This window comes from Chionomys nivalis, chromosome 24 (assembly GCF_950005125.1).
Source record: "Chionomys nivalis chromosome 24, mChiNiv1.1, whole genome shotgun sequence".
Taxonomy (NCBI): domain Eukaryota; kingdom Metazoa; phylum Chordata; class Mammalia; order Rodentia; family Cricetidae; genus Chionomys; species Chionomys nivalis.
In genome coordinates this window covers 981,540-1,007,831 of record NC_080109.1, presented here as the reverse complement: position 1 = coordinate 1,007,831, position 26,292 = coordinate 981,540, and the positions used below count along the sequence as shown (strand labels likewise).

The window sequence follows — 26,292 nt, the reverse complement described above, 5'->3', positions numbered from 1 at the left end:
TTCCTGGGAAATTTAATTGGTACCATTAAAAAACAACTTCAGTAGATACTGGGGTCATTAGTTTGCTAGGAATGTGTAACAAGGACCTAGTAATTGAGCTGCTGAAACAACAGAAACTTACTGCCTCAGAGTTTCGTATACTAGAGGTTAAAATCTAATGTGGTTATAGTTTGGTTCTCTCTCTCTTTCTTGGTTTTTTGAGACAAGGTTTCTCTGTAGCTTTTAGAGCCTGTCCTGGAACTACCTCTTGTAGACCAGGTTGGCCTTGAACTCACAAGACCCACCTGCCTCCAGAGTACTGGGATTAAAGGTGTGCACCACCACCCCTGGTTTATGAAAATCTTTTTCATGTGTCCTTCCTAGCCTTTAGAACAGTGGTTCTCATCCCATGGCTTGCAATCCCTTGCTTGTGGGTGGCAAAGGACCCTTTAACAGGTCGCCTAAGACCCTTGGAAAACACAGATATTTACATCACAGTCTATGACAGTAGCAGAGTCACAGCTCTGAAGTAGCAGCAGAAATACTTGTACAGTTGGGTCACCACACGAGAGACTGTGGTTAAAGGGTCGCAGCATTAGGAAGATTGAGAGCCACTGCTCTGGAGGCTTTGCAGGAATCTTTGCCATTATTTGACTTAAAATTATCACTGAGAGTTCTGTGTCCATCTTCACCTGACTATCTCACTCGTGTGTGTCTCCGTGTAAGTTTCCCCTTTTTTGTAAGTGTAGTAGTCGCTTTGGATTAGGGCTTATCCTCATGACCTTGTCTGAACCAGTTACATTACAACCAACCTATTTCCAAGTAAAATTACTTTCTGAAATAATGGATGTTAAGACACTAACATAGCTTTATTTATTTGTTTATTTTGGTGATGGTGTTTTTTTTTTTTGGCAGTTCTCCAACTTTATTTGAGATTCAGTAGGTTAGTTCTCATCCACATTGACTGTAGATTTTTGAATGTGGTAACAGGTATGTAAGTTACCAATGTGTAGAGTTTGGTGAGTCCTCATCCTCATTACGTTTTCTGGACAAACGTACCCGGATACGGTATGGAACATTTCTTATTCCTTTGGCCCAGACGGCTTTATTGAGCCTGGTATCAATCCGCACATCTGGAGTCCCCATCTCCTTCATGGCAAATTTCCGGATTTCTTTGAGTGCCCTGGCAGCAAGCTTCTGGAAGCCCACGCCGTGGATGCTTGTGGATGTTAATGGTGTATTCTCGGGTCACCACCTCGTTGATGGCAGTAGGGCCCTTCTTCTTGCCACCCTTCTTTGCGTGAGCCATTCGGCCGGGCCCAAGCTGGAAGGGTCGGGCGCTAGGGATTGTGGGAAGGAAAGCTGCATCGCAAGTATAACTTCCGGTGGTTGTTTTTTATAAGACTGGGTTTCTCTGTCTAGCCCTGACTATCCTGGAACTAGCTCTGTTGACCAGGCTGGCTGCAAACTCACAGAGATGGGTCTGCCTCTTCTCCTGAGTCCTATGATTAAAGGTGTGTGCCATCACTGCCTGGCAGATTCCGTGTCCCCTCCCCCCCTCCCCCAGGGAGCAAATAATTTGGTCCATAGTGGGAGCCATACGGCATGGTGGTGCTTATTGAATGATCTCATAAGAATGTAGTGAGGACATTTTGATTTTGAAACTTATTAGGAAAAATAATGCAGTTCTCAAAAATAGGCCAAGATAGTGCAAGTTTTATCACCTGCTATTTCACTTAAAACACTCCCAAGTAGTGCCTGTAAGGTGGCTCAGTGGTAAAGGTGCTTGCTGTCGAGTCTGACAACTTAAGTTTCTTTTTTTTTTCTTTTTTTCTTTTTCTTTTTGGTTTTTTCGAGACAGGGTTTCTCTGTAGCTTTGGTGCCTGTCCCGGAACTAGCTCTTGTAGACCAGGCTGGCCTCGAACTCCCAGAGATCCGCCTGCCTCTGCCTCCCGAGTGCTGGGATTAAAGGCGTGCGCCACCACCGCCCGGCCTGACAACTTTAAGTTTCATCCCTGGGAGCCACAGGGGAGAAGGAGACAACTGACTTCTACAAATTACCCTTTAACCTCTACATGTTTGCTATGGTGCGCACACCCACATGTTCATACACACAAAACAAATGTAATAAAACATAGTCACAGGTATATTTTTATAACTTCTGAGAAAATTTAACTATAGCCATATATATTAATTCAGCTGGTACAATCGAGAGACCAAAACACATTAGTGGTTTCTAAAAAGGAGACGTGTTTGTCCTGTTGGAAATCTGGGCCGTGGGCTGCTGCAGTGGTTCTGTGGTTGCCAGGATCCAGGACATTGATAAGCCTACTATAATCTCACTATGAGATGGATGCTTAGCTTCTGAGATGGCTCCTCTGGCTATCCACTGTTTATGTATCGTATGTGCTATGTAGGAGGACGGTTGGGAAGACAAGGCTGAGATGGGAGGCTTGTGAGTTTGAGGTCAGCCGAGGAAAATAACGCGTTCATCTCTGTGTTAGTACCTTTTATGTATCCTGCTTTCTTCAAGACTGCTTAGTTTTTAAAAATGTTGATCTCAAAGTATCTATTCCTGTATGAATGTGACACTGTATGTGAGAGGAACTTTATTTTTCAGTCCATCTTATATGTAAAAAAGCTCAGAATAAGTAATTTAGACATTTTTGGACAAGTCACAAGAACTATAGCAAACCTGGTTGGTGGCGAAGGCTGAGATTATACCCTACCCTATCTTCTGTTGAACGGTGCTCTTGTCCTGTCTCTGAGGAGAAATGTAGCAAGTTCACATTGAGTTATCTAGAGTAAGCATGTTCTCCTGTGAAGTAGGTGTTGAGTTACAGTCTTCCAGCTTTATAAATCTTTTGAAGAGAAGATACACAGTTTTCATCTTCCTGAATTTTCTGTTCTTTAATTTTTTTTGAGAATATAAGTGACTCAGCTTAGTGACCAATTTTAAGTTAAGGCATTTTATTATTAAAACTATTGAGCTGAAAATTATCACACTCAAATTAAGATCTTGGTACAAAAGTTGTAAAGGTTCATTTGAATTCTTTGAAATAAATACTTTAAAAGGTCTATAATCATATACATTAAACTGTGACCTATATAAAGCATGTTATGCCACCCTGAAGGTTGCTATAAAAATTGTTTATGAAGTTCATGCAAGACTAAAATATGTTGAAATGGAGAGTTTTGAAAAATGTTCTATATAGCAGAGGAGACCAAATCATGCTAAAATGCAGGAAAAGACTATACATCAGTTTCCAGGCTACATTATTCAAAAAAAATACAACCATAAAAAGGTAATAAGATTACATTTTCACATTTCATGGCTGGTAAAGTGCATTAGGCTGCTCAGATATTCATAACTCCCTGTGACATTTGGAAGATTACATTTTGGAGGGGAGAGCCATTACTGCCGCTCAGATAATAGCTTGCGATGCCTGGTCCTGGGTATAATCCTCGTCAGTGGAGACAAATTTGTGTTTTGAAGGTTGATCAGCTTCAAATAACTATTAGAAAGGGTTAACCTGACATATTGTAGGCTCTCTGCTTGGTTTTTAGGTATAATAGATATGCATGCATACAGTATATCAATATGCCACACATTTGTATGTACAAAATTCAGTCATCAATTTTCTCCTTGAAAGGCATATCTTACAATATTTAATGCAGTGGAAAAATATTTAAAACACCTGTCTGAATATTGCTTTCACACTATAAGCTCAATTTAGAAGCTGGTGAAATATTTGGGTTTTTATTTGGAAATTACTTTCCAAATTAATTCTGTAGCTTCTTGGAAGGGTGATTACTGATGGTAATATATACAGATAAGAGTGAAAGGTGGATGTAAGTAACACTAAGGTGAAGGCAAGCCTTCTCAACTGAGTTGCAATGAGGCTTTTGTCCTGTTTAGTTCTACCCAGAAGACATATAATTGTTGAAGAGATTTTCACAGTATTTGAACTCTCCATATCTATCTGTCTATCTATCTATCTATCTCTATCTATCTATCTATCTATCTATCTATCTATCTATCTATCTATCTATCTATCTATCATCTATCTGTCTATCTATCATCTGTCTGTCTATCTATCTATCTATCTATCTATCTATCTATCTATCATCTGTCTATCTGTCTATCATCTATCTATCTCTATCATCTATCTGTCTGTCTGTCTGTCTATCATCTATCTATCATCTATCTATCTATCTATCTATCTATCTATCTATCTATCTATCTATCTATCATCTATCTATTTATCTGTCTGTCTATCTATCATCATCTGTCTATTTTTCTTGTAAATTATTTGGTTTGTTTGCCCACATGCTGTTTGTGTGTATTTGAGGAAGTGCCTTTCTGTACTCAACTGAGAACTTCTGGGTTCTGTCTACTAGAAAATATTGCTGAAGTTGTCTGCCTTACTATTGTGTCTCTATGATTTTTCACAAAACCTTTTCTCTTTCTGCTTTTCTCTCGTGAAATGGTGAGTTTAGGACAGTGTGCTATCAGATGTAACACTGTATAGGGTTATTGGTGTTTTATGGCTGTGCGATTTATTGTTCGTTTGCTGCATTCCTGAGACTTTATGGTATATTTTCTGACCAGAAGTTACTCTTGTGCTCGAAGAAGTTACTCTTTAATTTTGCATTCTATTTTCTGGGTGGATTTCCACGTATACTATACCCATTTCTTCAGCATCACTAACGTATGAGAACACATTTCCCCAAGTCCTTACCCACAGTACATTTTATTATGTATATTATTTAGGACTTGGAATTTTATAACATACCTAAATAATTTTTATTTTGTTATTAAAATTGATTTTGTGAACAAGATTGAGGTTTTGTTCATATGTCATGGTGTCATTGTAGTCATTTTATTCATTGCTTTGTCCCAAAATTTACTTCAAATTTTTCTTTTAGGAAGTTTTTTATATTTACAACATGAATCATGAATGATTTTTCTCCTTTGTGTAATTATATTTTGATTTTTGTGTTTTTTTTCTTATGTACTTAGCCCCTCCCCCCAAATTACTTGAGGTTAAGCCCAGAGTCTTATATGCTAGGTGTGCACTCTAGCACTGAGTTATAGTCTCTGTTCAGAATTTTAATTTATATTAAATTGATCAGTGAGAAGTCCAGAAATCTTAACAATCTTTTTTGATATTTAATAATTTTTTGATAATTAATTAATGAATTTTGATAATTAATTAATGAATTTTTTGGAGGCATGGTCTCTAGTAGCCCAAGCTGGCCTTAAATTCAGTATTTAACTATAGATAACCCTCAACTGTTTTCTTTTTTGTTTTGTTTTGTTTTGTTTTGGGGATAGGATCTCACTATATATTTCTGGCTGGCCTGGAGTTTGCTATGTAGACCAGGCTGGTCTTGAACTAAGAGTTCTGCTTGCCTCTGCTTTCTGGAGTGCTGGGAATGGCATGGGCCACTATATCACTATGCCTGACCTTTATACTTTTTTTTTTTTTTTTTTTTAAAGATTTGTTCATTTGTTATTTAATGAGGATGAGAGTTTTGCCTCCATGTTTTACTATGGGTGTGCCTGATACCCTTGGAGGCCAGAAGAGGGTGCCCAATTACTTGGAATTGGAATTAAGGGTGGTTGTGTATAATGTGAGCCCTGGGATCCAAACCTGGGCCATCTGTGACGAAGCCGTCTCTCTAGCCCTGACGCTACTTCTCAAGCACTAGGATTTAGGTGTCTGGTCTAAAGGGCTTAGAAAAGGCTTTACCTCTCAAGTTTACAAAATACGTCTCTACCATTTAGTGAATGTGAAAATGACTTTCTTAAGTTACCCTATATTTGTTATTTTTAAAATATTTTAATTTTTATATTCCAAGTTTTATTCTGCTTTGTGCTATCTAGATTTGAAGATTTCTTCAGAGGATTTATTTTTTGAAATTTACAAAAAATCGGATATTTTGTTGTTGGGGGGGATGCTCTGAATGGGTAGTCATTGCTACTTTGAAATTTAGGGACGACTGATAGTGGTAATAGATGTGCAGTAATGCCTTGAACATGTTTTTGTTTGTTTTCCCTTGAAGCTGGTAGGAGGCCAGTTTGATCTGGAGATGAACTTCATTATCCAAGAAGGTGAGAGTATCATCTGCATGGTGGAATTATTGGAGAAATGTGACATTACTTGCCAAGCAGAAGTCTGGAGCATGTTTACAGCCATTTTGAAGAAGAGCATACGAAACCTTCAAGTCTGCACGGAAGTAGGCCTTGTAGAAAGAGTACTGGGGAAAATTGAAAAAGTTGACAGTATGATTGCAGGTATGACTTTTCTGTAGCCATGTGTGTAAGAAATAGTTTGATTCTTGAATACTGTATTTTAAAAATTTCTTTTAGCAATATTTTAAGAATAAATACTTGATTATATAGCATGTTTTTATTTAAAATATTATTTATTATTTTTAAGTGTGAGTGTGTGTGTGTGTGTGTGTGAGAGAGAGAGAGAGTGTGTGTGTGTGAATGAGTGAGTGCAATGCTTGCGGAGGCCAGAGGTGTCAGATACCCTTGGAACTGGAGTTTCACATGGCTGTGCCTTACCCAACGGGCCTAGAAACCAAACCCAGGTGCTCTGGAAGAGCTGTGTGTGCTCTTATCCACTGAGCCATTTCTTAAGCCCCATGGCATGTGTCTATACCTCTTGTGTCCAGACTATTATGTGAGCACATATTTTAATTCTTTATCTCTAGAAATATAAGTAGCTCACCTTTTTCATTGTTTGTTTGCTTTTTCTCAGATCTTCTCGTTGACATGTTGGGAGTGCTGGCCAGCTATAGTTTGACAGTTAGAGAACTAAAGCTTTTCTTCAGTAAACTTCAAGGAGATAAAGGACAATGGGTAAAAAAAAAATGAAAATAAAACATCCTAAGTACTAAATGCTCTGGTTTTTGAAAATACCTCTTCCAAGCACATTAGTAGTTTATATATAAAGTGACTAATAATTATTCCACATGCAGTACGTGTCAAATTGAGGGGAAGAGATCAAAGTAGCATTTCATGTGCATTGCTACTTTTGTTTGTGTGTCCTAGGTAGACTACTAATTTGGTTCTTGTTAAATTGTATTATAAAGCTATATGTCTATTATTTATTGATGTTGAGAATGTATTAAGTAGCACCCACTTTCCTTCTGTTCTGAGTGGTAATGGTTCTTTAATGTGAGCAGCATGTTCAGGGAACAGCGTCTTTGTAGGTTAGAGCCATCCTCTCCAGGTGCAATTGATGGGTCTTTTGTAGTAAGTTGTGAACCTGTTTTGAATCCCAGGTACCTTATGGAAAGCAGTTTTTCTTTTTTTTTTACAATTTAATTAGCTGTTTGTTAGAGGAGTATTTGCTAGTAAATAATTGCTCCATTTTTGTTTGGATTCATTAGTGACTTGATCATTGCCTTTAGTCCAGCCAGCTGTCCTATAATTGTTAGGTCTATTAAATTTCATCCTTATTTGTACCTATAATTCATCATGTTAAAAGATATATTCTTTAGCTTGTATGTTGTAAACTCCAACTCTCTGGTGCTTTTTTTGTTTTATACTGATATTAACTGAATGGAGTTATGGTTTTGTGTCGTTTACTGTGTATTTACATTATTAGTTTGTTCTCTCCATAACTTGGTAAATTTCATCATATTTTGAAAAAATTTGTTATTATTTCTCCAAATATTACTTCCTTTTATTCTTCATTTTCTCCTCATCTGGGACATCAAACTTCAGGTAACTTTAGTTTTATTAAATTCAAAAATTTTTGAAAAGATTTTTCCTCACTGTCTTTCCTCAGTGCTGTGTAAGACTCAGAGCCTCACACAGCTGCTTTCCTACTGAGCTCATTGGCAAGGCTCAAGTTGGTTCCTCGATTCTGTCCAGATCACTGAGATCTGGTCACTTGTTTTTTTGTCTTTTCTTTTAGAACTTTGTTTTAGATCGGTTTTATTGCTTTACTCTTAGCTGAATTTTTTTCCTTCTGCAGTGTTTTAATTCTATTCATTGGGAATTTCAGATGGTTCCTTTTTTTTAAAACCCTTTTTGGTGTTGTGTGTATATTTGTTTATGTGTGTACATATTCATGTGTGCATGGACTGTAGAGGCCAGAGGCCAGCCTGGATATTATTCCTCAGGTGCTGGCACCTTATTACTGTGTAAAGACCTCTCACTTCCCTGGCAGGGAAGGCCAAGTAGGCGAGGCTGACTGGCCAATGAGCCTTGGGATCTGCTTGTCTCCACTTCCCCAATGCTGGGATTATGAGCACAGACAACCACCCATCTCTCTCCTCCTCTTCCTCCTCCTCCTCTTCTTCCTCCTCTTCCTTCTTCTTCAGAATACATGATATAAAAAAAAGACACTGTATTGAGAAGACAAATGCCAGAGACATAGGAGAGTAATCGATCAGCTGAATGATATGTAATATAAAGTCATTTAAATGCTAAACAAAATACACGACTTTTTCATTTGTGTGTGTGCATGTACACATGCATGCCCATGTGCCATTCTGCATGCTTGGTGTTCATAGAACAACTTGCAGGAGTTGGTTCTCACCTTCTACCCAGGTTGTCAGTCTTAGTAGCAAGCATCTTTAACTGCTGAGCCATTCCACAGGCCACAGAAAGATTTCTGACAGAGTACATAACACCAATATTAGACATAATAATATAGCTGTTTATGATAAGGAGGACAATCAGAATAGCTTGGGAGATAAACGTAAAATAATAGCTGTCCACTCTGGATAACACAGCCAGCTACTTCTCCCTTTGACTCTTTGAGTAGAGTACAAATTCCATATCTCAGTCTACATACAGATTTATGATGTTTATCTGTGGAATGAGAGCATCAATGAACATTCTTATTTGTAAAGACTCTTGATATGGCATCTAATATTTTTTCTAAAGACTTTCCAGTGTAGTGTCTTACAACAGGGACTGTGGGAGGGATTACCTTATTATCTTCTTTTGTTGATCTGTTTATAGAAAAAGGAATTTGGAGGAATGATTTCTCTAGATGGAAATGCTCTAATTTTCTAATTGTATTTGCTGTTTCAGTTTTTTTGTTACTTTGTTTTTCTTTGAAATATATTTAAAAAGTAAGTGTGATTGTAGTCATTTGATATTAATCATACTTTTAAAATTGAGTGGTATGGATGATTAAAAGGTATCTGTTAGATTGAAATATTCCACTTACTAGTAAGATAAAAGGCTGCTAAACTTTTACATAGAAATAATATCTTAGAATAGTAAACAAAACAAGATGGGAGAAAGCCAATGATTTCACCTGTGGTTTGACCCTGTTTTCAGCTTGTAATAAAGAAGAATGAATGCCCTTATTTTTACTATATTTCCTTATAGGCTTATTAAGATGGTAATGTGTATCTAATTGCCCTTGACTTTCCTTATAAATATTAATAAGATTTTCATTTTAGTTCTTGATTGTTTCATGTGCTAGTTTTGTGGGTCAAAGAAACATTAAAAATATGATGTTAAACCCTTTATATATGCTGCGCATTTGAGGCACATTGTAGAATGAAATATGCTAGAGAAATTTAACCACTTCTGTGAGTTCTGGGAGGACTGCTTGAGGAAGTGGACTTTAGACTTCAAGATAAGCTTTGAAGGATGTGAAAGATTTCCTTGATTTTTTTCAGGAGACTGAGGTAGGCTTAGTGAGCACATTTTAAGCAGAGGGGATAGTTTGTAAATAGAACCCAGGATCGAAGATATGCAAGATGAAGTTGGAGATATAGATCAGTATCTGTTAGGCCATTGAAAGAGTGGTCTCTATTAAAGAAGGAGAGCAAGGGCGTGGTTCAACTGGTGAAAGTGTTATGGCTAAAACCATGCTTTTGGGGTTAGACTGAGTCCTGATCCTGACCTCATAGTCACTGTGTGACCGGGGGAGTGCTCTTCCGCTTCAGAGCTTCCTCTGTATAATCAGGAAAATAGCAGGATCACGTTTTAGGTTGTGAAGTTAAAATATTGTGACTTATTTAAAGTGTCATTGACATTAGAGTCTAAGTAAGCACTATTTAGTACTTGTTAAATTAAGATGTATAGAGGAGTAGGTGGCAGTTGAAGTAGTTTATAAATTTTAAAGGTCAGTTTCTGAAGTGTTTGAGGGTGTGAACAAAAATGTGCTCTATAGTACTACAAAAATAACAAAGAATTCATTGTATTAAGGTATTTGAAAATAACATTGTTTATTCTTATAAATACCTTTTATTTTATAGTATTATTCAGTTATTTTGTATATATTAAAGTATGAATGTTATTAAATATGTTTAATTTTAAGGAGAAAAGCATGATTAATAAATCGTTATTTTATAGCCTCCACATGCTGGGAAGTTGCTGTCTGTGTTAAAGCATATGCCTCAGAAGTACGGTCCTGATGCCTTTTTCAACTTTCCAGGAAAGAGTGCTGCAGTAAGTAAATGTGCATGAGGCAAACACCCAAATTTCTCCTTCTCCTTGCTTCTTGGAAGTACAGCCTTGTTACACTGGCATGGAACTTGGCAGTTCTATGTTAGGCAGAAGCTTTTCTGCATGATTTTGCTTAATCCTTAGGACAGTTTTTCCCCCTAGCAGTTTGAGAGATAGAGAAATTGCTTCTTAAGGCATTTGAGAAAGCTGCCTACTCGGTTTAGTGAACGAATAACAACCTTTAAAAAAAAATTTTTTTTAAACATCTTTTTAAAAAATATCCATTTATTTATTATGTTTACGATATTCTGTCTGCGTGTATGCCTTCAGACCAGAAGAGGGCACCAGACCTCATTACAGATGGTTGTGAGCCACCATGTGGTTGCTGGGATTTGAACTCAGGACCTTCTGAAGAGCAGGCAATGCTCTTAACCGCTGAGCCATCTCTCTACTCCCCAGTCTTTTTTTTTTTCATATGCAGTTACACTATACTGTGAATTTATCTTTGTACCTGTCAGAGTGTAATGCTTTGACTTTCTGTCTTTCTGAACATCTTTTTTTTAGCCTTAATCGCCAAATTTTGGAGACGGAGGCGGGATGGTCAATAGGCCAGGGTCATCCTAGACTACATAGGGAATTTGAGGCCAGTCCGGCCTCCCTGAGGCTCTGTCTCAATAAAATGAAACCAAACTACTTTTGTGATATTTGATTTAATTTTTTGGGATTTTCTTATTGTGTTTTGCTTTTATTTTGCCTTGTTGCCTAGAGATGAGATTTTTGTGTTTTAGAAACTCTGATTAACACTTTGAGGAATTCCTTGAGTGTTTTACAGTCTCAATAGCAGCATTGGAAGGTTCCAGTTTCTTTCCTTGTTGGTACTAATTAATGTTATACTAGGGGATTCTTTTTCTTTTTGTTTTTCCCAGTGTTGGGAGCCAGCTGAAGACTTTGTATGTTCAAGTTGCGTGCTACTCTATTGAATTAGACCTTCATTCCAGTCATTCTGATTTTGATTTATAACTTCTTGGTGACTAGCAATGTTGTACATCTTTCTATGTCTTTATTGACCATTAGTGTATCTGCTTTTTATATTTTTTGAGACAGAGTCTCACTGTGTAGCTCTTTCAGATATTCAGTTTGGCAAATGTCCCCTCCCATTCCTATATGTCTTTTAAAGTTTAAAGTTTGAAAAGGTTATCTTTCAAAACTTGGTTTTATATTTTATTGAAGTCCAATTTATGGTTTCTTAAAAACATTTTAAACTATTTTTTCATTCATTCCTATTTTGTGCATTGGTGTTTTGCCTGCATGTGTGTCTGTATGTGGGTGTCATATTCCCCTGGAACTGGAGTTACAGACAATTATGAACTGCCTATGGGTGCTGGGAATTGAACCCAGGTCCTCTGGAAGAGCAACCAGTGCTCTTAACCACTGATCTGTCTCTCCAGTCCTCTGTATTTCTCTTTAAACACTTGTGTTTGGGGTGGCATAACCATGAAGGAATTGTCTAACCTAATGAAGATTTTATGCCAGCATAAAGTGTTTATTATTGTATCTTTTCATAGCTTTTGAAACACTGGTAGTGTTTCTTCTAAGTTTATTTTTATCTTTTTAAGTCTGTGTTGCTATTCAAAAACCCTTTATAGCCGGGCGGTGGTGGCGCACGCCTTTAATCCCAGCACTCGGGAGGCAGAGGCAGGCGAATCTCTGTGAGTTCGAGACCAGCCTGGTCTACAAGAGCTAGTTCCAGGACAGGCTCCAAAACCACAGAGAAACCCTGTCTCGAAAAACCAAAAAAAAACAAAAAAACAAAAAAACAAAACAAAACAACAAAAAAAACAAAAAACCCTTTATTATATAATATTATATATGTTTGTGTACATTTTACTTTGGTTGTTTCGTTTATTTGAAATAGGGTCTCACTCTGTGGCCCTGACTAGTCTGTCACTCGCTATGTAGACCAGAGATCCACCTTGAACTCCCAGAAATCCACTTGCTAACGCTTTCCAAGTGTTGGGATTAAAGGCATGTGCCACCATGCCCAGCTAATATTATATTTAAAAAGTTTAAACTAAGTATAAAATGACTTATGAATATCATTTTGAAAAATATATGAAATAATCCTGTTTAATTTTATAGTTGTGGTTTACAAAAAAATAACATAATTAAGCCCCTAACTTTTTCTCATCTATCTCTATCAATTTTTTTGGGGGGTCAAATTTCAATAGTTGGATCTCAGTATTATTTTTTTTAGTAGAATCTTTCTGGTTATGTCTGTAGGAAAAAATGAAGTAGTTATGAGTTTGTTTTCATCAGTCTACATTGACTGTTTCATTTAATTAATATTTTCTAATTTTTATTTGAGAAAATACAATAGTTATTAAATGTTTTCTTCTAAATAAAGTCTGCTTTGTGATATTTTAAGAACTTTTAAAGTGGAAACACACATAGTGTTGTAAAATCTCATTTTCATGAATTCAGTAAGAAAGTTTTTCTTGCAAGTTAATAACTGCATTTCTTTCCTTTAGGCTATTGCATTACCTCCTATAGCCAGATGGCCTTACCAGAATGGTTTTACATTTCACACCTGGCTTAGAATGGATCCTGTAAATAATATTAATGTAGACAAGGATAAACCATATTTGTATTGGTATGTATTTCTAGACTTGATTAGTGTTAATACTTTGTTTTGAAAATGAATATTTCGAGGTAAAATGAGAACTTAACTCTTCTCAGTTTCAGAACCAGCAAAGGTCTTGGATATTCTGCTCATTTTGTTGGAGGCTGTTTGATTATAACCTCAATAAAGTCCAAAGGAAAAGGCTTTCAACATTGTGTGAAGTTTGATTTCAAGCCACAGAAGGTATGAGCTCTTCCTGAGTCAGTTCCTTTAAGAAGTTGTGCAGCCCGCATAGTGCTGTATCAGCCTTGTGTGCCTTTACACCTTTTAAGCATATGTGTTTCAGTTACTCGGAAGTTAACTTCTATGGTTTGGGTCATAAAGTGACTGAATATTTAGTTATTGGTTGGTTTTATGAGAGATGCTCGGAGAAAGAAAACGATGCTTTAGTGCTGTCTTCTTTTTTACCTTGCCAGTCAGAGGTTGGTGAAGAGTCATCAGTAACATGTGTAGATATAGATAGCAGATGTAGATGTAAAAATATTCAAATTTTAAGGAAGATATTTGTAATAGTTATTTTTTAATTGTATGTTTGAAAATTTCCATACTATTACATTGGAAAAATTACCTAGTGATTAAGACCAGTCTGCTGAGGTTTTCCTAGAATATTGTCCTAGAAGTGAATGTTGGGCTGTTAAAAGCACAGTTGTTCTTGATTAAAATCTTCTATTTTTTAGTTTTTATCAGTGAGGTTTTATTACTCAGAGAATCATTATTTTTGCTTACTCAGTGGTACATGGTAACTATAGTGCACATTTACAACCGATGGAAGAACAGTGAGCTTCGATGTTACGTGAATGGTGAGCTTGCTTCCTATGGAGAGATAACGTGGCTTGTCAACACCAGTGATGTAAGTAGTTTCAGAAACGTTGCCACGTGTGTCAGGGTTTCTGTTCTGTGATAAAGCACCTGATTAACAGTGTGGCCTGGGGGTAATAAAAGACTTTATTTGGCATACAGTACATCATCGAGGAAGTCAGGTCAGGAACTGATGCAGAGACGATGGAGGGGTGCTGCTTACAAGCTTGATCCTCATGTCTTGCTCAGCCTCCATTTTTTTTTTAATTAAATCCTTCTCATTTTAATTGTTTGAATGGGAATGTACTGTACATTTTCCTCACTCCCCTTCCACTCTCCTCCCTACCTTTATCTGGGGTTGTGGCCTGTAGGCTGGTTGTCTTTTGCTTTATGTCTCTCAGCCTGCATTCAGCCTGCATTCTTATACACCCAGGACCATCTGCCTAGAGATGTTACTCCCCACAGTGGGCTGGACCCTCCCACGTCAATCATTAGTCCAAAACAAACAAACAAAAATGCCCTAAGTCTAGCCTACAGGCCATCTGACGGGGGATATTTTCTTATCTGAGGGTCTGTATTTGCAGATGTCTCAGGCTTATGTCAAATTGAAAAAAAACTAACCAGTACATTATGAAAAATTATTTGTTTATATTTTGGTTTTTCAAGTCAACTTACTCTGTAGACCAGGCTAATCTAAAACTCAAAGAGATCCACCTGTCTCTGCCTCCCTAGTGTTGGGATTAAAGGTGTGTACCACCACTGCCCTGCTGAAAAACTATTAATTTAAAGGGATGAAATTTATAAACAAGAGGTTACTACAAAATCTGAGTATATATTTGAACACCATTTTTTATAGTCATAATTTGGCTAGTATGTTAATTTTTTGATAGAGCTTGTTGATATGTCAGCTAAGGTATTATTTAGGTTTTATAAGATTCTGGGTAGATAAAGATGATTATATTATAAATAAGTTAGATGATACTTGCCCATACACTTTGCATTTACTTCATAGCTGGCATTGATTCTATTATTTTTTATTATGTTTTCAGAATTCAAAGGTTAGAATGAAAATAGAAATGGCCTTATTCCTCCCTTCTAAAGTTCTTTTTATAGAAAGCTTAAAAAAAACCACTTAAAAACCTTCATCTACCACCCACTCTTTTTATATCATTTTTCACTTGTATTCGTTTGTGTTGATAATGTGAGCCTCAAGAGCTCATGGTGCCGTGTCAAACACCTTTAGTTCTGAAACAGTTCTCTCGTTTCTTGACCATATCGTCTTGTGAAACACGTTACCCCAGAAAACTGGGGATGATGAACAGGATATCTCCGTTAGTCTCAGAGCAGTTTTGTAACTCTTATCTTTTTACTATGAAGGGTGCAGTGAGAAGGGTGGCCTAGTAACTCCAAACCAAACTCAGGATTTTCTTGTCAGACACAGCTTTCTCTTCAATTTAGGTGTTTAACTTTTTTTTTTTTTTTTTGGTGTTTAACTTTTTAACTTAGTATCATATCCACTTGTCTGATTCTCTTTCTTATTTCCTCGTTGTTAACAAGCTGTATTTATTACAACTTAGAAAACTTGTGTTCATCCATTTTCAAGATGCCATTCCCAATTTTCATTCCAGGTGTGAAAGGATGAAGTGTTAAATGAATTATTTTATTCTATTCATATATCCTTTAGAGAGACACATACACAGTATGTCCATTTATTGGCCTGTGTCTTTGTTTTTTTTTTTTTTTTTTCTGAATATACTCCAATTCCATCCACATTGTCAGATGATAGAATTTAATTCATTTTAATGGCTAAATAGTGTTTCATTCAGTATATGTACCATCTATCACTCCTAGAGTGTATGATTTTCTTGAAAAATTAAATCTCTTTTCTTTTGCAGACCTTTGACAAATGCTTCCTGGGCTCCTCAGAGACAGCAGATGCGAATCGGGTGTTCTGTGGTCAGATGACTGCGGTTTACCTTTTCAGCGATGCTCTGAACGCAGCTCAGATTTTTGCCATTTATCAGTTGGGCCTGGGGTATAAGGTACTTAACTTCCTGTGCACTGCTTAATGGTTGAGTGCTCCTCTGGGCTTGATTTGAAGGTGGTTCACACATGGGCCCTTATACCTTGAGTATTTATATATGCTGGGGGCACTGGGAGCATGGCAGGGCATTCACAGGGGTCAAAGTCCATTTCACATTTTCAGAGAATTGCAGCATACTTGACCTGTGTGAAGAACTGTAAGAAGTGCTAGGTTAAGTTTCAGTTTTATGTCATGCTCTAATTCTTTCCATGAAGGCAATTTTTTAAAGGTTACATATTTAAAGGTATATATTCGTGGGGCATTACAAATATAATGTATATATGAACAATACATATATACATTATGTTATGTTCAAATCAGGATTGGCATATCTGTCTTCTCAAACATTTAGCATTCTTCATGATAAAATGTTCCTGCTTTTTCCTTGCATTTTTGAAATATATATGTTTTTTATTTATAGTTATTTTACTATACAGCCATGCGCCACAACGTCTTTCTTTTGTCTAATTTAGCATCCATTGACCATTCTTTTTACACCACCACCACCTCAGTCTCTGGTAACCATCATTCAACTTTCAACTTGTTAGAGATTGTCATTCTTAGATTTCAAATATGAGGGGGATCAGGGAACATTTATCTGCCTGTGTCCTGGGTTATTTTACTTAGTATATGTTCTCTAGTTTTGTCCACATTGTCAAACTGACAGAATTTAATTCATAGCCGAATAGTATTTCATTCTATATATGTACCATGCTTTTTTAAATCCATTTTTATCTCTCTCTTTTTGAGACAGGGTCTCTCCACATAGACCTGGCCATCCTGGAACTCTCTGTGTAGACCAGGCTGGCTTTGGACTCACAGAAATCCACCTGCGTCTGCTTCCCTAGTTGTGGGATTAAGGGAGTATACCACCATGCTTGGCCTTTTTTTACTTAATTTTTTAAGAAATTTATTTATTCATTTTTTTGTGTGTTATTGATGTTTTGCTTATGAGAGTGTAAGACCTCCTAAAATGTAGTTGCAGACAGTTGTGAGCTGTCATGTGGGTGCTGGGAATTGAATCCAGGTCTTTGGAAGAGCAGCCACTGCTCTTACCTTCTGAGCCTGCTCCCCAACCCTCATTTTAATCTCTTAATGAGGATTTATTTGTACTTCACGACAATTATGAATAGTGCTATTATAGACATGGAAGTGCAACATGTCTCTCTTCATTTTGTTTAGATGTATATTCAGGAAAGGATCCCAGGTATTCCAAGCCAGCCTTGAACTTGGTACATAGTTGATGCTGGCCTTGTATTCTGGATCCTCCTGTCTCCACTTCCCAAGTGCGGGGATTATAGATGTGTATCACAATGGCTGACCTCCCTCTGGTTGTAATTTGAATTCTTTTACTAGCCAGAGTTCTCCTTGTTTCTTCCGCCCGAGTGCTGGGATTAAAGATGTGCACTACCACCACCTGACTAAAAATTTTAACTTGTGTCAATATACTTACTTTAGATATGTTCACAGTGTTTGAACAACTTATTTTAGAGTATGCTTAAATAAACTAAGAGCTATTATGTCACTGGGCTCTGATCCTACAAACTTTCTATCTTTTTAAAAAAATGATTTATTTTTATTTTATGTGCATTGATTGGTATTTTGGCTGGATATATGTCTGTTGAGTGTGTTGGATCTCTTGGAATTGGAGTTACATACAGTTATGAGCTTCTGTGTTGGTGCTGGGTACTGAACCTGGGGTCTTTGGAAGAGCAGTCATTACTCTCAACTGCTGAGCCATCTCTCCAGCCCTGTCTATGCAGTCTTTCACTGATCAAAACATTGTTTTGTGGTGTATGACTGTAGAAAGTAATATTTGACATTGTTGAAAGAACGTGCAGATGGCAATGTTGGTAGAGCAAACAGTAATTGAGATCAACAAGGAACAGAGGATTTGGGCAACTACATAGCCCAAGTGAACTTAACATACAGAGCACTCTGTAAACAACAATATAAAACACATTCTTCTTGAGAGTGCTTAGAATATTCTTCAGATCAGACCATCTGGTGGGCTACAAAACATATTGGTCAACTTAAGGAGATTGAAGTCATTGAATATATTTTTATGATTTTGATAGAATGGAAAATTTATAAACATGTGGAAATTAAACAACATAGCCTTAAACAGTCAGTGAGTCAAAGCAGATGACACAAAGGTAATTGGAAAATATCCTGAGGCAATGAAAATAAATATAAGTTAAATTCAATGTGATTCAACAAAAGTGTGACCAAGAGAATAAATCACAGAGGTAATGGCTCACATTATGTGGAGGGGTTAGTCATTTTACCTGGTATTATTAGATTTTATACTGGATCATTTGTATTTATGTGGTGTGTATGTTACCTTAACTGATTTTTTGCTTGTTTGTTTGTCTTTATAATTGACAGGGTACATTTAAGTTTAAGGCAGAAAGTGACCTTTTCCTTGCTGAGCATCATAAACTTTTACTATACGATGGCAAACTCTCCAGTTCCATTGCCTTCACCTACAACCCACGGGCCACAGATGCCCAGTTGTGCCTCGAGTCATCTCCTAAGGACAATCCTTCCATTTTTGTTCATTCCCCACATGCACTCATGCTCCAGGTACGATTCCAGATCTTTTAATAATATATCAAGTGGAAATATCAGTGAATTATGGAGGTGTGTTTGTTAGTTTTTATTAAACATGTGGTATGCCACATTTTTAGTGTTCTTGCATTTCCTGTTGTATTTTACTTTTGATTGCTTTAGAAAAGAAATCATTGAAACCTTTACTGTGTTTTCTGTTTTCCAAGGATGTAAAGGCAGTTTCAACACATTCCATCCAAAGTGCCATGCATTCAATTGGAGGAGTACAAGTTTTATTTCCTCTTTTTGCACAGCTGGATTATAGGCAATATTTATCTGATGAGGTTGATTTGACTATCTGGTGAGTGTTTTTTGTTTCTCTTTTTGATGGTTGTTTTTGAGAGAGGGTTTTACTATTGTAGCCCACACCCCACTGGCTTACAATTCACCATGTCGTCCACCAGGATCTCAAGCTGACCTTTCTACATTAGTTTTCTGAATGCCAGGTTTACTCTGAGCATTGCATGCCTGGTGACCTTTTGCTTGAATTTTACTTGAAAATTACAATTACTTTTCATGATTATTGAACAGAATAGTATTTTTTTTGCCATTTGTTTTGTTGTAGAGTAACAATATTTTAGAGAAATTTATGTATAAACAATGCTATAAATCTCTATTAATTATATTATTATTAATGTAATTCTGGTTTAGTAGTAGAAAAAATTGGAAACCCTAAAAGCATAGTACGTTTATGGAATAAAGTTAACTTAGTGGATTTATTCAAAATGATACATCTAAATTGGGTATTGTGAGAAAGTTTTTAAGGCTAGTCCCTGAGAGGCAGAGGCAGGTAGATCACTGTGAGTTTTAAACCAGAATCTACAGAGTGAGTTCTGGGACAGTAAGGGCTATGTAGTGAGACCCTGTCTCAACAAAAATAAATAAATAAATAAACAACAACAAAAACCCCCTCAAGACAAAACCCAAACAGTCTTTCACACCCCCATATAACATTATATATAATAATGGTATTATATATATAGGACATATAACATTATATATATTATATTCTCTATATATTTTATATATAATTTGTCTAATTTTAAAACTTTTAAGTTTTTATTTGGCAGGGATTTATTATGGGAATAAGGGTTTTAATATTTTAGTTCGCTAATCATCCATCTATGTAATTTAAAATTTAAAATTTTAATGGTAGGCAAGGAGATTTTGTCTTTTTTTAAAAAAAATTAGGTTGCATGTTGATATATTTTATATCTTGTGCTGTTGAATTGAGTCTTAACAAAGGCAGAGGCATGTGAATTTCATGATAAATTGTAAAACATGAGAATTGTGTAAATGCATGAATTTCTCGTGGCTGCATATTTCAGTGAAATTATATATAGTATATTGATTGTATTTCATTTATTGAGAAATTTAAATGAGCTTTCCATTATTCTCTGAAATTCTCCTGTGTGTAACTTGACATCTCAACCATGAATCTAACTGATGATGAAATAATTTTTTTCCAGATAATTTTTAGGCAGCAAAAATTATTTTTAATTTTTTCTAAACAGGTATTATATTTTCCATTTGCCAACTTCATCAAGTTAAATCATTTACTTGTGTGATGGGGGCTTGCTGTGTTACCCAAGCTGGCCTCAACCTTAAGAACCTCCTGGTTTCCATTGCAAAGTAGTGGGATTACAGGTGTGCTCCATTGCTCCTGGTCTGTTGACCATACTCTAAAGTATTTCATTCCTCTTGCCATAGTAATAAGCATGAAGCTTACTAAAGTTTTGTGGCCTCTTTTGACAAGGATTAGGTTTTCTTTCTTTTCTTTCCCCGTCTTTTCAGTATCCTCATTGACGTAGTAGCCACAGCTCTGTTGTGGAGATGAGGTGACTGCCAGTCTCACTGTCTTCTCTCTGAGGAACCATTGAAAGGCAGTGATAGCTAATCCTGTTTTTCTTTCCTCTTTGGCTTCTCTAAATATTGTGGGTGGTGGAGAATGCTGTATCCCCTGTTCACATTTAAAATTCAAAGCTGAAGGATCATGATTTTCCTACTGGAAGAAGAAACAAATTACTTTATTCTTTCTTTTGGTTTTGGAGACAAGGTCTCACTCTGTAGAACATGCTGGCCTTCAGCTCCCACAACTTCTCCTGTTTTTGCCTCCCAGGTCTTTGTATTAAAGGTATGAACCACCATTCATGACTAGGAACAACTTCTTAGCCCGGTATGGAGTCCTGCTTGTTTTGATAGTTTAAATCATAGTCTGTTTGCTCTTTTTTATTCCTTCCTATTGGTCTCTAGGTCCTCTAAAATGAATATGCTTGATTATCTTGTTACATCTATTCTTTTTTCTTTTTAAATAGTGCTTTTATTTATTCTTGGACATTTTCACACATGTATATAATATATCTTTTTTGGATTTCAGATTAATGATATTTATTTTTTCTTTTTATTTAGAATTTTTTATAGGTTGGATTTTGCTTATATTCTTTCTCCATCCCAATTCCTGCCAAGTGTTCTCCATCCCTCTACACACCCAGCTTGATGTTTTTTTCTCTCTCTCTTATAAAAAAAAAAAAGACTAAAGAAAAAAAAAGGACAGTGAAAACAAATAAATCCCTAGTAAGATTAAAAAATGTCAAACCAAACTGAAACAAAACAAACACACACACATGAAATCATGGAGTCTGTTTTGTGTTGGCCAACTACTGAGCATGGGCCTGCTCTGGAGTGTGGGTGATACGCAGATAGCTTCTTGACGGAGGGTGGGACTTTGTGTCCACTTCCCTTTCTCCACACTGGGGTTCTTTCTTGTTTGAATTTGTGCCGGTCTTGTACATGCTGCCATTTCCTTGGGGTCATCTACTACCTCTGGCTTTTACAGTCTTTCCACCTCTTCTGCATAGGTCCCTGAGCCTTGAGGGGAGGGGTTTGATAAAGATATCCTATTTAGAGCTGAGTCTCTACACAGTGTCCAGTAGTGGGCATTAGAGACATCTCTGGGTGTAACAATATGCTATTAGGAGTAGCTAAATTATTATGTCCCTATAGTAAAATAGTATTATTAGGTTTCCTAGCTGCCAACAGGTCCTTGGCCATTTTAGCAGTGTCAGACTACAGGGCAAGACCAGATTGGGCACTCTCTCCTCTATTGCTTAGGGTCTTAGCTGGGGTCATCCTTGTGGATTCCTGGGAATTTCTCTAGTGCCAGGTTTCTTGATAATCCCATAATGACTCCCTCAATCAAAATATCTCTTTCCTTGCTCTCATCTCTGCCCTTCCTCCATCTCAACTATCCTGTTCCCTGAAGTTCTCCTTTCCATTGCCCTCCCTGCTTCTTCCCTTTCCACCCTTTCTTCTTCCCCTCAACCCTGTGCTCCCAAATTTGTTAGGTGATCTTGTCTATTTCCCCTTCCAGGTAGATCTATGTATGTTTTTCTTAGGGTTCCCCTTGTTACTTAGCATCTCTAGGATAATGGACTATAGGCTCCTTAGCCTTTGCTTTACAGCTAGTATCACCACTTATGAGTGAGTACATAACATGTTCATCTTTCTGGGTCTGAGTTACCTCACTCAGGATTGTTTTTTCTAGTTCCATCCATTTGGATGCAGATTTCATGATGTCATTGGTTTTTTTTTCCCTCTTTTTTTCTTACCACTGAGTAGTACTCCAATGTGTAGATATGCCACATTTTCTTTATCCATTCTTTGGTTGAGGGTCATCTGGATTGTTTCCAGTTTCTGGCTATTTCAAATAATGCTGCTGTGAACATAGTTGAACAGATGTCCTTGCACCCACTAAAACAGCTTGCCTGAGCTAATGGGAGCTCAACAACTCCAGTCAGACAAGGAAGGGACCAGCATCGGTCCAAACTAGTTCCTCTGAGTGTGAGTGACAGTTGTATGGCTGGGGCAGATTGAAGGGCTGCTGGCAGTGGGACCAGAACTTTTCCCTACTGCTTGTACTGGCTTTTAGGGAACCTATTCTTTCTTTCTGGATACCTTGCTCAGCCTAGATTCAGTAGGGAGGGCCTTGGACCTTCCCCAAAGCAATGTTCCTTCCCGTTTCTGAGGAGTGGCTGGGGAGTATGGTGGAGAGAATCGGTGGAGGGAATGGGAGGAGGGGATGGAGAGGCAACTGGGATTGGTATGGAAAATGAAAACAGATTTTTTAGAAAGAAAAATAAATTAATAAAAAATAAAGTAGGGTAGCTCTTAGGCAGGGGATGTAGCTCAGAGCACTGTGCTTGGCACACACAGGCTATGGTTTTAGCAGCCAGCACAGTCAGAAAGGGGTGGAGCTGTGCCAAGGTAAGGCCTAGATCGCATTTTGAGGGGAATGTCAGGGATGAACATTATTTCCAAGTGAATGACAAATGAATTCCTGTGATACCCACAGTGAAGCTTTTATTTGGGTATCAGCTTTATTTATTGACGTTTAGTGACATAAGTAAGCGGTGTCTTAAGCAAAAGGGCATTACTGTCAGGTTGTGGAGGGTAACCAGTAGCTTTGGCCATTGACTCAGTAGATATAATCTATTCCTGGGATTGGAAATTTTATTGGTATCATAAGATGTCTAGTTTGGGGCATGTCTCACCCATTGTATAGTGACTCCATTTAAATTCCTTTCATATGTATACATTTTAGGAAGCTTTTACCTTAGTAGATTTTTATATGGCTTTTCAATGGCCGTTAGTGTTAGTTGTCCTTCCTTTGCCTTGCACCCCTGTTCCCTTCCCATTTCATCCTTCAATTCCAATTTCCTCTTTATCTCTTTATAACACTGTATTTGCTAACATATTAAAAAGTACTTTTGTTACACATGTCTATTACTTGTTTTCAAATGTTCATTTTTTTTTTAAAGATTTATTTATTTATTATGTATACAACATTCTGCCTCGATGTATGCCCGCATGCCAGAAGAGGGCACCAGATCTCATTACAGATGGTTGTGAGCCACCATGTGGTTGCTGGGAATTGAACTCAGGACCTCTGGAAGAGCAGCCAGTGCTCTTAACCTCTGAGCCATCTCTCCAGCCCCCTCAAATGTTCATTTTTATAAGCAATACATGCTTGTTATATTGTTCCTAAATTACTATTTGTGATAAAATGCATGAAATATTAAGTGAATCTTGATTCTACAGTAAATATTTTGTTCTGAAGTGGTCTTGGAGATAATTTTAGTATTTCAGTAGAACTTGGCCTTTATGTGTTTCTGGTGATTAAACCCAGAACCTCTCACATGCCAGGTAAGCACTCTCATTGAGTTACGTTCTTGCCCGGAAAACAGAAATTTTGAATAAGATAAATAGAAGGCTGTTTGTGTTGAATCTAATATTTTCTTGTGGAATATTCTTTCTCAAATCATTGCCTTTGTTTTGTTCTAGTACAACCTTGCTGGCTTTTATCATGGAGTTGTTGAAGAACTCAATTGCTATGCAGGAGCAGATGCTCGCTTGTAAGGGCTTTTTGGTGATAGGTTATAGTCTTGAAAAGGTAAAGTATGAAGCATTTTATTATTAATTTACAAACCATGTAATTGTTTTTCTGTGTGGTTAAGAAATTCTGTCAGAATATTTCCTTGCCTGTAGAAGATTACTTAAGGAACTGTAGGCTTTGTTTCACCTTGCTTCAGGTCTTTTGTTAAGGAAATCTGGTAGCAAGCCTCATGCCATCTTTAAGTTTGAATATAGTTTGTGGACAACTTCTTTTTTGGTGTTGACAGCTTGTGATTTACTTACCTTCCTTTGAATTAGTAGTAACCTTTAAACTACTTTCCTCCTCCTACCCCCAACAGTCTTCCAAATCCCACATCAGCAGAGCAGTACTTGAACTTTGCCTTGCATTTTCAAAGTATCTGAGCAATCTGCAGAATGGGATGCCCCTACTGAAACAGTTGTGTGATCACATTCTTCTTAACCCTGCCATATGGATCCACACTCCAGCCAAGGTGATGTATATATATGATCTCGGTTTACTTATGTTGGAAAACAGTGAGAATTGTGAGAATTTTCCCTTTTTCTTTTGCATATTCATATCGATAAGTAAGGTTTTGGTGGATGACCATTTTTGACCAAGCATACTTTTTTGCTTTTCAGGAAAAATTTCCAGGCAACATATATTTTCCTTTTGTAATAGAAATATGAGCTATGTCTTTACTTTCTTGTTAAGGTTTTATTTGAGGGTATCTTTGTTTGCAAAGTATTAGTCGGGGCAGTTCCAGTCTATCTTTCCTAGATTCTGTAGCTCTATGACCCTGTCCTATTGTAGATGCACAGGTATGCTCCAGCCCATGCATACACGCATGTGTATACACTCTCTCTCCTTTCTCTTTCCTCCCACTCCTCCCTCTCTCCATTCCCTCACATCTCACCCTTTCTGTTGTCTGCCTCTTCTGTGCATACTCCAGCCATTTGAATTAACTCCGGTTTCATTTTACCATCGCAAATGCCACCTTTTTTGAAGGCTAATATAATGATCTCGTTATATGTTAATTTTAATATTAAATTACAGAAAATTTTAATGTGTTTGTCAAATAATTTTGTAATATTTTAAAAACAAACTAGTTATTACTATATGAACAAATGAATTTGTTACCCCAAAGTTTGTGAAATTTTTTTAACATACCCTGATCTGTTAGCTATCCTAAAAAATTAGTAATGCTAATATTAATATAACTTGAAATAAAGTTGAATAATTACGTTCATATAACTTGAAATAAAGTTGAATAATTACGTTCATTTTATTTACAATTTTTGTTAGAAATGGTGTTATTTTAACCCCATGTTCCCATTGCCCCTCCCCCATTGCCCACTTGCTATGTCTATCATAGCACATACTTACTCTAATTGTCAGGAAAAAATGTCTGGAGACTTTCTTTTCCAGGGTCATAATATCTTATTTTCTGCTGGCCTTTTCAATGGTAAAGAGAAACACAGCTGCCGACTCTGATTGCCATTTGGAAATAATCAGAGGAGGCAGCTGGAGGTTGTAGCTTTTTATCTCCTGGTTAAATTTGACCTCTTTCTCTTTCATGACCCTTAGTCTTATTTCTTTTCAAAGATTGTTTCAAGTTACTTTAAAAATCTTTTACTAGACTTTTTTTTTTTTTTTGGTCTTACTAGCCAGCATATTTGTAAGGCTTTGTGTCTCTTTTGAAGTTGTCAGAAAGTGTCTTATTACATACCTAGTTGTAGAGGAATGACTTTTACTTTAAACTTAATCACATGACTTCTTCATGTTCCTAGTATTATCACACTTTATTTCTTTCTTTATACATTTTAGTAAATTTTCTTAATTACCTTTTAGAAATTACAATTGACTGGATATCAAATTAATATTCTCCATTGGCTGTCTGCTTGGTATCATTATAAGGAATTTTATTTGCTCTCAGTTTATCATAAACACAATCATAGCGAAGGACAGGTCCAGATTGTTTGTCTGGAAGATCATGTAGCTTGCAGGGTGAAAGAAAACTTTTCTAAAAAGCATAATATAGTGCATGCAAAACTAGGCTTATAGGGAGCACACAAGCTTCATTAGAGTCACTGTAAATCCTTCTTTAGTTCCTGAAGTCGGAGTCGTCGATGTATGGATTAACCTTTGCTTTTGGAAAGGGAACAAGGAGCACCTCATAGTTTCATTTATCTTAGAGCTTCTCAGAGGTGACCTTATAATGGTCTCGAAGGAACTACCAACTTTCTTGTCTGCAGTGGCCTTTTGTTTACTCAAAAGGTATTTGTGGAATGACTACT

The 26,292-nt window shown here is 36.8% G+C and overlaps 1 protein-coding gene across 4 annotated transcripts in view; it reads left to right on the top strand.

Moving 5' to 3' along the window:
- Lrba (LPS responsive beige-like anchor protein) overlaps positions 1–26,292 on the top strand; it is a 484,014-nt gene that overhangs the window by 43,891 nt on the left and 413,831 nt on the right. For all 4 annotated transcript variants that reach the window (XM_057757319.1, XM_057757317.1, XM_057757318.1 and 1 more), the window contains exons 3-13: positions 6,049–6,280; positions 6,753–6,853; positions 10,322–10,417; positions 12,943–13,064; positions 13,151–13,277; positions 13,825–13,944; positions 15,788–15,934; positions 18,364–18,561; positions 18,753–18,886; positions 23,926–24,034; positions 24,336–24,488. In XM_057757319.1, coding sequence (XP_057613302.1) covers positions 6,049–6,280; positions 6,753–6,853; positions 10,322–10,417; positions 12,943–13,064; positions 13,151–13,277; positions 13,825–13,944; positions 15,788–15,934; positions 18,364–18,561; positions 18,753–18,886; positions 23,926–24,034; positions 24,336–24,488 — 1,539 coding nt within the window. The remainder of the gene's footprint in view (positions 1–6,048; positions 6,281–6,752; positions 6,854–10,321; positions 10,418–12,942; positions 13,065–13,150; positions 13,278–13,824; positions 13,945–15,787; positions 15,935–18,363; positions 18,562–18,752; positions 18,887–23,925; positions 24,035–24,335; positions 24,489–26,292) is intronic.